The 14,690-nt window shown below is 43.7% G+C and overlaps 1 protein-coding gene across 1 annotated transcript in view; it reads left to right on the plus strand.

The window, feature by feature from the left end:
- The window catches only part of LOC124256764 (WD repeat-containing protein 49-like), a 152,569-nt gene that overhangs the window by 131,909 nt on the left and 5,970 nt on the right, over positions 1-14,690 (plus strand). Inside the window, exon 28 of the mRNA XM_046690727.1 lies at positions 8,985-9,105. Within this exon, the coding sequence (XP_046546683.1) occupies positions 8,985-9,105 (121 nt within the window). The remainder of the gene's footprint in view (positions 1-8,984; positions 9,106-14,690) is intronic.

Genomic DNA, 14,690 nt, shown 5'->3' on the forward strand with positions numbered 1-14,690 from the left:
GCTCGGTCAGACAGTTGGTTTGGAGATCTGTGTTGTGTGAGGAGAGAGTCAGAGGAAGATCGGAGACTTCCCTAGTCTGCCTGACAGTTCTCAGCTCCTTGAGTAGTATACCACCCTAGTCTGACTGACAGTTCTCAGCTCCTTGAGTAGTATACCACCCTAGTCTGTCTGACTGTTCTCAGCTCCTTGGGTAGTATACCACCCTAGTCTGCCTGACAGTTCTCAGCTCCTTGGGTAGTATACCACCCTTGTCTGTCTGACAGTTCTCAGCTCCTTGAGTAGTATACCGCCCTAGTCTGTCTGACAGTTCTCAGCTCCTTGGGTAGTATTCCACCCTGGTCTGTCTGACAGTTCTCAGCTCCTTGGGAGTATACCACCCTAGTCTGTCTGACAGTTCTCAGCTCCTTGAGTAGTATACCACCCTAGTCTGTCTGACAGTCCCAGAATCACATTTTTTCCCTTCCGCCCAGCCCTTTCTTCAATGCTAAAGCGCTAAATGAAGCAAGTATAGATTTCCTCAGGTTCAGGTTCTAAAGCTCCCTTCTAACTGGGACTCCTTTGCAGTTTAATAGGAATTACTTGTTTCTATGAAAATCATACTCAGATACTAAGCATTAGTCTAGACTGACATTGGAGAGGGCACAGCCCTTCTAACACTCTGGGGAATGCAGAAGGCTGCAGTGTTGAGATTGGCTTCACTGTTTGGTGGGTTCGACGAGATGGCATTTCCTAGGGGAAGCCCGCGTCCGGGGCGTCATGGAAAATGATGCTTTTAAACTACTTTGGAATAGACCCATATACAGCCTCAGAAGAATTCCAGCCAACAAACCTGATCTTGTCCTTTTTGATAAAGTCAATGAATTTATATATATCATCAAATTTTCTGTTTCTTTTAACTGCAATGTGATCGGCAAGATTCAGGAAAAGACCAGCTAAATATGCAGACCTCACCTTTGAAATGTCTTGCTTGCATCCCAAGTACACTGTCAATCTGTACTCCTGATCTCTTGGTGCAGATCAGCAGAGTGCCCGGGTTCTCCACCAGGAGCACAGCCCTTCTGACACTCTGGGTAGTGCAGAAGGCTGCAGTGTTGGGGAGTCTACATATTGTCAGGGAAGTTCATGGTGAGTTCGACTAGGCAGCGTTTCCTGGGAGAAGTCCCATTCACTGTCTGGGCTGCGTGTAGAGGGGGCAAGGGCCCTGAGCTGATGAGTCTTACCAGCCAGGATCACCAGAGATGCCTTTCTTACATTCATCTGTCCAAATCTCTATAACTCTGTAAACCTTGTTCAGTCTTATCATGTGCTGATAACAGAAACTATGGTAGTGAGTGAGTTTTGTTTTACAACACTTTTAGCAATATTCCAGCAATATCATTGCGGGAGACACCAAAAATTGGGCTTCACACATTGTACCCATGTGGGGAATCGAACCCGGGTCTTCGGCATGATGAGCGAACACTTTAACCAATGGGCTACCCCACTGTCCCAGAAACTATTGTCGATTCACACTATCAGACAGAGACAATGCCAGGTGTTCCACAAAACTGGTGAACATATCCTCCCCCAATGATGGCACCATCACAAACACATGCATCGGCAAGTATATTGCCGATCTGGTCCCTGGTCCACAAGGGATCTTACCCCTACAACAATGTTTAAGTATTGGACTTCATGCTAAGATCACTTGTGGAACGGGATCCAGAGGTTAGGTGAAATGGGGTTTAATGTCATATTTAAGAATATTTCGCTCCTATGCCAACGTGCATGCATGTGTATATGTGGCTGCTTGTACTAGCCCAGACTTAAGCTGGTTTTATAGTGCTAGCTCACTCAGATACCATGCCGCAGTTAAGCATGAATACCCCACTCAGACACATTATACTGACTCCGAGCCGACCAGTCCTTGTTGTACTCATTAATGCCGAGGGCCAGGCAGGGACCAACAAGTACCATATTTTGGTGTGGCACGGCCCAGGGATCGAACCCGCGACCTTCCGCTCTCCGGGCGGGGGCGCTCTAACCACTACACCATGGAGGCGGCTAATTGGACCTAGAAAAGACATTAGAACTTGTAGTAACCATCAGATTATGGGATTGTATCAGACGTCAGTTTTGTCATCAGTAATTCTAGTTCGTCAGTAAATCTAGTTTTCCTTCATGGTCCGATCACGACGCAGCCCAGTCAAGCTCGGTTGTAATTATTAGTCCAAGTCACGTTCACGGTTCTGTCTTATCGCAGGTGAAACACCTTTTAGTCGACTTACAGATTCTGTCAGCGAAACACTTTGTAGGAGGCGGGGAAAAATAGAACGCATTATAGAGGATTTTAAAAAATTATCTTAAATGTTAAACTTTAATCAGTAGGTGATCAAAAATAGTGGAAAAGTTTCTGCTTTAGTTGTGTGGAATCCCTTAGAGTTAATTTAATTATCAAAGTGACATTTACATTGCCACAGGTACAAAAATGGCCGAGTGAGTGAGGGATGGTGGGTGGGTGAGTAAGGGAGGGAGGGATGGTGGGTGGGTGGGTGTTTGAGTTAGGGAGAGAGAGTGAGTGAGTGATGGCATAATTTCAGCCTTATAGCGACGATACCAAGTTACAGCCCGGGAAAGCCACATTTAAGAAAAACAGTTGAAAATTGTGTGTCTCAACCGGCAATGGGCATGGTTGAGTGATCGTATGACTGTGGCTCTCCCCGGCAATGTGCTGTTAGCTAATCCATGTTACTTTAAATAATGGGTTTCAGATACAAAACTGTATTGAAATATTCATTATGTAAAATCTAGAAATCCAGAATCCTTTTCTGGTAACTGTTTTAGATAAGAGCAAGTGTTGTCTAAGTTATTATCCCCGCAACAACGAAGTTGGGGGGATGTAGAAACGAGGTCCGTCCGTCTGTGCGTCCCTCACACTTTGTCCGAAGCATAACTCCTGAACTATTGGTGATAGCTTAACCAAACTTGGTACACATGTCAACCATGAACCCAAGATGTGCCTTTTGGGGGTTAGACCCAGATATGAATTATTTTTATTTGCGGTTTCTATGGAAACATCACTTAGGCTGTGTGAGGATGCCATCTTGTCCGGAGCAGATCTTCCAAACTATACATGCTAGCTTCATCAAACTTGGTACACATATCAAGCATGATCCCTAGATGTGCCTTTTGGGGGTTATACCCAGATATGAATTTTACTTTTTGCTGTTTCCATGGAAACATGAGGATGTCATCTTGTTGCATTTCCATGGCAACAAGTTAGGCTTCAACTGAATTTGGTGGTAGTGCTCCTTTCTGGAGCAGATCTTAAAAATCTTTCAATACTCTCCTTCCACGTTGCTGTTGACACTCCAAAACATTTGACATAATCATAACTAGCAGTGTTCGAGAATGGTGTTTCAAAGTAACAGGACATTGGGTCCTGTAAGTTTCAAATGTCTGTCTGACCCATTGAAAATTCACAGGACCCATAGAATAAAGTTAAACACATATTTCAGATTTAACATTTCTCATAACTGACATTGAAATTATTAACAAACATAAGATTTATAAACAGCAAACAAGTGTCACATGTCACATATAACAAATTCAGTCAAAGTCATTGTGAAATATACAGTCAGACACTGGGGCCGGCAGGTTGTACACTTCTGTCGGACTGTTGGCAAATCTGCCGGATTGTCAGACGGTCAGACGCTATTCGTGAACACTGAACTAGCAGACATATTCATAAAGAGTATTTTGCCGTTGATGACTTTGTCTTCTTGTTATGTTTACATTCATGCTAAAAACTAATAAAAAAATATAAAATATATAAAATAACAGAAGAATGATCATATATTGCACGGATATACTTATTAACAGCCACACATGGGATGCCTAACAACTGTTTCCATTTCATGGCTGTTTTTGAGCAAACTTTATGACTAGATTTTCCAAAATCTGTATTTTTGCAGCAGTAGCAGTAATGAGAGCAATTATGTACAAGTTTCTAATTGTTCGTTTCTTTCTAAATTTCTTGAAAAAGTTGTCAGAAGTCAGATGCTTGGACATCTTTCTAATTGTTCTTTTCTTTCTAAACTTCTTTATTTTGATCATCCATGAAGTCTTGTCATCTCTATACGACCAACTTCTAGAATGCCACTCAAACAAATGATTGATAAGTATCAATCTGCCTACATTGTACTGTACATTAACTCTTTCAACACCAGTCAACCAGAGGCATTTACTGCCATGACACCGAGTTCCCAGAGACTCTGAGGTCATAGATGAAGCCTATGTTTATGAAGGAAATTATAAGCTTGCAAAACGTTATTGCTACTACATCCCATACACCATTTAAAAGATCTAATCCTACTGTTGATAAATATGAAGTTTATTTTTATCATATTATTCAAATAATACAACTACAACTTAAATAAAATTATTTTGAATGAAAATGCAAGCTTACATTTATAACGTCCAGATAAACCACGAAAGAAGCAAAAACTATGGCGATTTTTTTCCATTTGTGACATTTGTCATAACGTGCCCGTGCCTTTTTCTTTTATATTTTCACTTTTACGTAATCAGAAAATTATTATAAAAAGATTTCTTAAATAATATGTATGGTCGCCTATTTCCCGATATCTGTGGCTTTCCGCCGGTAACATGACATAACAACGGAACATACCTCCGTTTTGAAGCTTCATTATGAATAACATGGGAGGCGAATCATTTGATGCCGGTATCGCTCGTTCGAAAGCTCTGAACATCAACAACATCACTGAACCCTTGCCGAGTATTTTCACAGTTGTAAGAAGCGATTTTATTGGATAAAAATTGGTTTCTAATGACGCTTTTCGCTACAGTCTGCTATAAGGATCGTGATTGGTCAAAATCAGACCGCGTGACCTAAGGCAGCCAATCATATTACGGCAATGGATACCGCCCTCAAACGAAAACTTTCGATTTAGACGAAAGTTTTGGGTAAAATAATACTATTCTGAACATATTAAGCAAAAAATCGCTACATATACGTAAATTATGGGACTTATTGGACGTATCGTGCTAGGTTATGACCTGTGACAAAAATGCTTCATGCATATATTTTCGCATTAAACATCGTGTCCGAGCGTGAAGATTGAGGCGGCGAGAGCCGAGATGTCACTTGTCAGTGATTTGACTTGCATTACATGATCGCACAAAAAGATGGAAAAAGTAATTTTATATGTACGTTTGACAACTTTTATGAATGCTGTTGTTGATTTTATTCATTAGTTTATTCTATTTATTTAATCATTTCCTCGAAACATTGTTACTTTGCTCTTTGACAATGTTATTGTGGACCCACTCCCGAAGCATGTGTCCGAGAATCGTTGTTTTCAATTATATTGCGAAAAATAGTTTATAATTTTAATTCTGCCGATAATATATGATCAATTGAAATTTAATAAGTGTTTCCAGACATTGTGAAATGTGATGGATTTAATATATGAATCATAAGTCAGGTAAGTTCCTAAAATTATGTCTCATTTTGACGTGACTACTGCCTGGCCGCTTAAGCGGCCTCCGGTGTCTGGGGACTCATAACGTTGTGGCCGCTAAGCCGCCCTGGTGTTGAAAGGGTTAAGGCTGCAACGATTCACTCGCATATTCGGTGAATCGAACCGTAGCCCTTCGTGAATTCAATTCGTTATTCGTGGTCACCAGAACTGAACATTACCGAATATTTACGATTTTTTTTTAAGGGAGCATGTTTTACTTGAACCCTTGTGTACTTTTGGAAAGTGAGATATGCAAGAATGCATTATGTACTAGCATTGCAGTAGCGCAAGTCATGTTAGTTTGCCAAGGCCGCACATGGTACTGTCATCTATAACTATTACATACCAAATTTTAGTGTCATGAGATCACTGGTTATTGCGGTGACAAATTAACATTGTCAACATGGGCGTTCCATATTGTACACCAATCACTTAACTACAATGTTGTATTCGTGAATAATTATTCATATTCGTTACCCAATATTCAGGATACGTATCATATTCGCCACATAGTGTATTCGTTGCAGCCCTACTGCACATAGCACTGAAGCAGCTCTCAATGGTGTTCTGGACAACATCAAGATGTCCGTAGATGACGGTAATATTGCCCTGCTCCTGCTTTTAGACCTCTCTGCTACCTTGGATACTATCGACCATGCAACACTGTTATCAGGGCTACAGATTGAATACAAACAGCACAGTCCTGAGATGGTTTTCATGATATCTAGAAGATAGTACACAATCTGTTCAAATTAGCAGAACGTTCAGACACCCATGTTCTTGAATGTGAGTGCCACAAGGCTCAGTTTTAGGACCAATACCATACACTATGCACACCAAACATCTGGGACAACTCAGCTCAGATCATCTCATTGGACGGCATTTTTATTAGGGCTGACTATTGAGGGGGAAGCCACTACTGAGACAGTCTATTGTGACCAACTATTGCAATAGTTTTTTTTCTCCTTGAATTGTCTCATATACAGTTGAAGTAGTTTCAGTCTCTTTTGATAACTGAAACAAACCTTGAAACCCACATCAAGTAAACAGACAAAACATAAACTCAGTGAAGCAAGATGCCTGATTGGCATTTTGGAAGATACTATTTATATAACACAAATATTGTTAGATAATTCAGTTTTGAAATCTCTGAGAACAGATACCAGTGTTTTAGTGTCCAACAAACTGCCTTGCGTAGTCATATATCTCTCTCTTCTCGCTATCTTAACATTAGAAATTTATTTTTCGAGTAGGGAAATTTTTTAAATATTTTTTTTCTTATTCTTGAAAAAACACGACCGGCGGATCCGTAAAATGAGACAAAATTGGTCTGGCCTTAACATTGAATAAAAATACATAACCATCCAAATTCATTTGGATTGAGCATGAAAACTGAAAGTATCTAGGAACTGCACATCTGATAGAGTAACTTAAGTAAGTCCTAACAACACAGCAGTGAGATATCACAATAATAAAGTGTCCCGATCAAGGAATATTTTGAAAAGTTACAGATGCCAAAACTTAACCATGTTTCAACATATATTGTCAAACTATGATTATGGATAAAGCAAAGAAAAATTTGAATACTTCAAAAAGTGTCTGAATAAACATAGTAACTTCACAACCTAACTGACTGACTGAGTTTGGGTTTACGCCGCTTTTAGCAATATTCCAGCAACATCACAGCGGGGGACACCAGAAATGGGCTTCAAACATTGTACCCATGTGGGGATTCGAACCCGGGTCTTTGGCGTGACGAGCCAACGCTTTAACCACTAGGCTACCCCACCGCCCCCATAACCATTAACAATAAAGTGAATGAATCTGGTCCTTCTCGTATTTTGTGCTGCGCATTTGTCAACGGAAGTCAATTACTAAACTATCAATAGTCACACATACTATCGATGCATCGATAGTTTTTCATTTCTACCATCGATTAATTGCTATCGGAGACTCAACAATTGCAATCCATTGATAGTTCGATGCCCGATACAGCTCTAATTTTTATGCTGATGACACCCAATTGATGGACAGCTTTTAAACCAAGTACAGACAGTCTCTCCTTTCTCTCCCTCTGTTAGAAATCTTGGTGTTTATTTGGATTCAAATCTAACTATGAAAAGTCATACCAACCATTTATTCAAAATGTCGCTTCCATATGTGAAACATTGGTTCCATCCATAACAGTTTAACTATGGAAGCAACGACCACCTCGTTCACCACCTTGGCCGTGTCTGCCATCACATCAACTGGTCCAAGAAAGTGCTGTTGTTTCTCTATCTGTCCATTGTTAACTGTTCATCTGTCCATTGTTGTCTATAATTATATATAGAGAGGATACTAAACGACATTCCGTGTAATACCAATTGTATTAAAAGAGTTAATGATTTAGTATCAAACGGACAAAAGCGAGTTTGATACTAAATCTTTCACAAGTTTAATAAAAATGGTATTTCACGGCATCGAGTTTAGTATTCTGTTTATTACTCTCCAACATTATCTGATAGAAACTGCCTACATACAGTGTGATGACTCTCAGCTTTCCCTGAGTCAAGCACGACCTAATACCACTGTGACAGAGGCATTAGCATTGTGACGTCATAACTGTAACCATTATGACGTCATGTGTCTAGCGGTATTACACTATAGTGTAATATTGCCGTGAAAATATTACACTGCAGTATCTTCCACAGGCGAATAATAAATGTTCATACCAGTACTGTCACCAGTTCGGTATTCTGACTGCCTGTCTAGGGGGAACACGAGCAGGATAATGCCGCTATGGGTTGAGTTGAGTTGAGTTGGGCTTTACGTCACATCGGCATTTTTCCAGCCGTATAGTGACGAGAACAAGTTTGCATTAGTAAACATTGTAAGTACATACTCGGAATGAGTTTTGTTTCAAGGACATATATTGATTACATTGTCATTTAAAAGCAGAGAAAGTCATAGCATCAAATTTAAAGGCAGGCAATTTGTTAGTCACATTTCATAGTTACAATTTATGGTGGTTACATTTCGCAGTTACAATTTATGATACAGATCAACTTCCCTCAGGTAGTTCACTATGAGATGAGCGCTCACGCGGGAGAACAGATCTTTTAGGTTTGTTGCATCATAATGTGAGTCCCTTGCAGACGATAAGTCCACGCATTCAAGCAGAATATGCTTGATGGTGAAAACCTCATCGCAAGAGACACACATGGGGGGTCCATCCCCGTCCGTTTTCAGCAGAGGGAAACGCCCTTTGGATGAGAAGGAACTCTGCTGACCTCAGTTATGTCTATTTGTTTCTCATGTATTGTAAAGTGGTTTGGACTCAATCTATCACTTGACATCAAGACACTCACTCACTCACTCACTCACTCACTCACTCACTCACTCACTCACTCACTCACTCACTCACTCACTCACTCACTCACTCACTCACTCACTCACTCACTCTCTCGACTCTGTCTACAGGCCCTGGAGACGAAGGAGTTAGATGCCGTCCAACCGCTGGTCAAACCTGATGCGGAGAAGTACTTCCAGGAGAGGCCGGGCAGTGCCGACTTGATCCCCAAACTCCCGGAGCTAGCCGACAGTAAGGAATCTACCTCATGATCTTAGTTTTATTGGGTCCCTATATTCCAGACCTGTGTCAACAGTACACAGACCACCTCATGATCTTAGTTTTGTTTGGGTCCCTATATTCCAGACCCTTGTCAACAGTACACAGACCACCTCATGATCTTAGTTTTATTGGGTCCCTATATTCCAGACCCATGTCAACAGTACACACACCACCTCATGATCTTAGTTTTGTTTGGGTCCCTATATTCCAGACCCTTGTCAACAGTACACAGACCACGTCATAATCTACATTTTAGTGGGTCAGTTTATTCTAAAACATCACAAAAAGACCTCAAGGACCCTTGTCAACAGTAAACAAACTATCTCATAATCTAAGTTTTGGTAGGTCCTGGTCACCAAGACCTTATGAAAGCACATGATGGACCATAGTCAACAGTTTTAGTTGTATAGTCAGTACCTTAGAAGACCTCAAGGACACCTGTCATTTAGTCTCACAGTCCCAGAATGACATTATTTCCCCTACTGCCTAGCCCTCCCTACAATGTAGTCTGTCTCACAGGCGCTGAACCCCATTATTTCCCCTACTGCCTAGCCCTCCCTACAATGTAGTCTGTCTCACAGTCCCTGAACCCCATTATTTTCCCTACTGCCTAGCCCTCCCTGCAATGTAGTCTGTCTCACAGTCCCTGAACCACATTATTTTCCCTACTGCCTAGCCCTCCCTGCAATGTAGTCTGTCTCACAGTCCCTGAACCACATTATTTTCCCTACTGCCTAGCCCTCCCTGCAATGTAGTCTGTCTCACAGTCCCTGAACCACATTATTTTCCCTACTAGCTCCTCCCTGCAATGTAGTCTGTCTCCTCCCTGCATTGTAGTCTGTCTCACAGTCCCTGAACCACATTATTTTCCCTACTGCCTAGCCCTCCCTACAATGTAGTCTGTCTCACAGGCGCTGAACCCCATTATTTCCCCTACTGCCTAGCCCTCCCTACAATGTAGTCTGTCTCACAGTCCCTGAACCCCATTATTTTCCCCCTACTGCCTAGCCTCCTCCCTACAATGTAGTCTGTCTCACAGTCCCTGAACCACATTATTTTTTCCCTACTGCCTAGCCTCCTCCTGCAATGTAGTCTGTCTCACAGTCCCTGAACCACATTATTTTCCCTACTGCCTAGCCCTCCCTGCCAGGTAGTCTGTCTCACAGTCCCTGAACCACATTATTTCCCTACTACCTAGCCCTCCCTGCAATGTAGTCTGTCTCACAGTCCCTGAACCACATTATTTTCCCTACTGCCTAGCCCTCCCTGCATTGTAGTCTGTCTCACAGTCCCTGAACCACATTATTTTCCCTACTGCCTAGCCCTCCCTGCAATGTAGTCTGTCTCACAGTCCCTGAACCACATTATTTTCCCCTACTGCCTAGCCCTCCCTGCAATGTAGTCTGTCTCACAGTCCCTGAACCACATTATTTTCCCTACTGCCTAGCCCTCCCTGCAATGTAGTCTGTCTCACAGTCCCTGAACCACATTATGTTTGATACTGCCTTGCCTTCCCTGCAATGTAGTCTGTCTCACAGTCCCTGAACCACCTTATTTTCCCTACTGCCTAGCCCGCCCTGCAATGTAGTGTGTCTCACAGTCCCTGAACCACATTATTTTCCCTACAGCCTGGCCCTCCCTGCAATGTAGTCTGTCTCACAGTCCCTGAACCACATTATTTTCCCTACTGCCTAGCCCCCCCTGCAATGTAGTCTGTCTCACAGTCCCTGAACCACATTATTTTCCCTACAGCCTGGCCCTCCCTGCAATGTTGAGTTGAGTTGAGTTGGGCTTTACGTCACATCGGCATTATTCCAGCCATATAGTGACGAGAACAAGTCTGCATTAATATACATTGTAAGTACAAAGTGGTTTCGTTTCAAAGACATACATTCATTACGTTGTCATTTTAGAACAGAGAATATCATAGCACTAGATTGAAAAGCAGGTACATTCGTTATTGACATTACACAGTTACATTTTATGATATAGATCGACTTCCCTCAGGTAGTTTAGTATCAGATGAGCGCTCACGCTGGAGAACAGATCTTTCAGATTGGTTGCGTGATAATGCGAGTCCCTTGCAGATGTAAAATCCACACAGTCAAGCAGAATATGCTTGATGGTGAGAGCCTCATCGCAAGAGAGACATATGGGGGGTCCATCCCCATCTGTTTTTAGCAGATAGTCATGTGTAAACCGACTGTGGCCAATACGACATCGTCGTAAAATTACTTCATCACGTCTTGACTGGCAACCCAAGTAGGTATAACCGATTGTTGGCTTCAATTCATGGAATTTGTTTCTTCCTACTTGAGTGTCCCACCTTTTTTGCATCAAGTCCCGAGTATAGCTTTTGATAGTGGGTTTGAAATCACTGTACGGGATTAGCAGTGGAGATAGGGGCTTTTCAAGAGCTGCTTTTGCTGCAGCATCGGCCTTAGTGTTACTGCAATGTAGTCTGTCTCACAGTCCCTGAACCACACTATTTCCCCTACTGCCTAGCCCTCCCTGCAATGTAGTCTGTCTCACAGTCCCTGAACCACATTATTTTCCCTACTACGTAGCCCTCCCTACAATGTAGTCTGTCTCACAGTCCCTGAACCACATTATTTTCCCTACTGCCTAGCCCTCCCTACAATATAGTCTGTCTCACAGTCCCTGAACCACATTATTTTCCCTACAGCCTAGCCCTCCCTACAATGTAGTCTGTCTCACAGTCCCTGAACCACATTATTTTCCCCAGCCTACAGCTGTCTCCCTCCCTACAATGTAGTCTGTCTCACAGTCCCTGAACCACATTATTTTCCCTACAGCCTAGCCCTCCCTACAATGTAGTCTGTCTCACAGTCCCTGAACCACATTATGTTCCCTACAGCCTAGCCCTCCCTGTAATGTAGTCTGTCTCACAGTCCCTGAACCACATTATTTTCCCTACTGCCCTCCCTGTAATGTAGTCTGTCTCACAGTCCCTGAACCACATTATTTCCCCTACAGCCTAGCCCTCCCTGCATTGTAGTCTGTCTCACAGTCCCTGAACCACATTATGTTCCCTACTGCCTAGCTCCTCCCTGCAATGTAATCTGTCTCACAGTCCCTGAACCACATTATGTTCCCTACTGCCTAGCCCTCCTGCATGTAATCTGTCTCACAGTCCCTGAACCACATTATGTTCCCCCTACTGCCTAGCTCCTCCCTGCAATGTAATCTGTCTCACAGTCCCTGAACCACATTATGTTCCCTACTGCCTAGCCCTCCCTGCATTGTAATCTGTCTCACAGTCCCTGAACCACATTATGTTCCCTACTGCCTAGCCCTCCCTGCAATGTAATCTGTCTCACAGTCCCTGAACCACATTATGTTCCCTACTGCCTAGCTCCTCCCTGCAATGTAATCTGTCTCACAGTCCCTGAACCACATTATGTTCCCTACTGCCTAGCCCTCCCTGCAATGTAATCTGTCTCACAGTCCCTGAACCACATTATGTCCCCTACTGCCTAGCCCTCCCTGCATTGTAATCTGTCTCACAGTCCCTGAACCACATTATGTTCCCTACTGCCTAGCCCTCCCTGCAATGTAATCTGTCTCACAGTCCCTGAACCACATTATGTTCCCTACTGCCTAGCCCTCCCTGCAATGTAATCTGTCTCACAGTCCCTGAACCACATTATGTTCCCTACTGCCTAGCCCTCCCTGCAATGTAATCTGTCTCACAGTCCCTGAACCACATTATGTTCCCTACTGCCTAGCCCTCCCTGCAATGTAATCTGTCTCACAGTCCCTGAACCACATTATGTTCCCTACTGCCTAGCCCTCCCTGCAATGTAATCTGTCTCACAGTCCCTGAACCACATTATGTTCCCTACTGCCTAGCCCTCCTGCAATGTAATCTGTCTCACAGTCCCTGAACCACATTATGTTCCCTACTGCCTAGCCCTCCCTGCAATGTAATCTGTCTCACAGTCCCTGAACCACATTATGTTCCCTACTGCCTAGCCCTCCCTGCAATGTAATCTGTCTCACAGTCCCTGAACCACATTATGTTCCCTACAGCCTAGCCCTCCCTGCATTGTAGTCTGTCTCACAGTCCCTGAACCACATTATGTCCCCTACTGCCAAGCCCTCCCTGCAATCTAGTCTGTCTCACAGTCCCTGACCCATAATGTTCCCTACAGCCTAGCTCTCCCTGTAATGCTAAAGCCCTGAATGAAGCCTATATTTGCTCAGGTTCTCCCAACTCAATGGTATTATTTATTACTATCAAAATAGTATTTATTTAGAAACTAAGCGTTAGTGTAGTGTAGATTCGAATTCTGACCACGCTGGTTTGGTGACACGTCCTTCATGTCAGGCTGCTAATGGACCTGTCTGGGATGTCCTCCCGTGAGTGCGGGCGCTGCGTGATCGGCGTGTGTAATCCCGAGTGTCTCCAGACCCGATTAGCTGTCTCCACATTTATGAGGGACTCATGGTTACATCTTCATTTGAGCAAATTTGATTCCTGATGTGATGAGATTTGTGTTAAATTTAATCAATGAAGATTTTGTCTGGGTTGAAGTCTTTAGCCCTGTGTACTTGGAGCAGTGTCTGACATACTGACCTAACAAGCCATGCAGCAGGCCACCCTTCTAGCGATCCACCCCTCTGGACATTCACCCACCCAACTCACTAGCCATCCACCAACACACACACCAACACACCAACACACACACACACACACTCTCTCTCTCTCTCTCTCTCTCTCTCTCTCTCTCTCTCTCTCTCTCTCTCTCTCTCTCTCTCTCTCTCTCTCTCTCTCTCACACACACAGAGAGACACACACACCACACCCATCTGGTCATTTACCCACCCCACTAGCAAGCCACCCACCCCTCTGGCCATTCATTTAACGATGCACCTATCCCAACTAGTGATGCCCCCACCCTTCCCACTATCCATCCACCCCTCTGGTCATTCACCTACCCACCCCACTATCCACCCATCCACCCCTCTAGCCATTCACCAACCCCTTTTGTGATGCACCCACCCCACTATCCATCCATCCACCCCTCTGGTCATTCATCCACCCTCCACTATCCATCCATCCACCCCTCTGGTCATTCACCCACCACCCCACTATCCATCCATCCACCCCTCTGGTCATTCATCCACCACCCCACTATCCATCCATCCACCCCTCTGGTCATTTATCCACCACCCCACTATCCATCCATCCACCCCTCTGGTCATTCATCCACCCCACTATCCATCCATCCACCCCTCTGGTCATTCATCCACTCCACTAGCCAGCCACCCACACACCCAACCCTCTGGCCATTCACCAACCCCTCTAGTGATCCACCCACCCCTCAAGCCATCCAATAACCCTTACCCCTTAAGCCATTCAGCCACCCCTCAAGCTGTCCACCTACCCACCTCTCAAGCCATCCAGCCACCCCTCCAACTATCCAGCTACCTACCAACACTCCATCCCACCCCTCTAACAACCCACACATTCCACCAGGATCTGTGATAAAGTGGATTGTGTGTCATTGTATCCAAACTGGATGGATTGT

The sequence above is a fragment of the Haliotis rubra genome, unplaced genomic scaffold (genome assembly GCF_003918875.1).
Source record: "Haliotis rubra isolate DU_JTF1 unplaced genomic scaffold, ASM391887v1 Scf639, whole genome shotgun sequence".
In the NCBI taxonomy this organism is placed as follows: Eukaryota; Metazoa; Mollusca; class Gastropoda; order Lepetellida; family Haliotidae; genus Haliotis; species Haliotis rubra.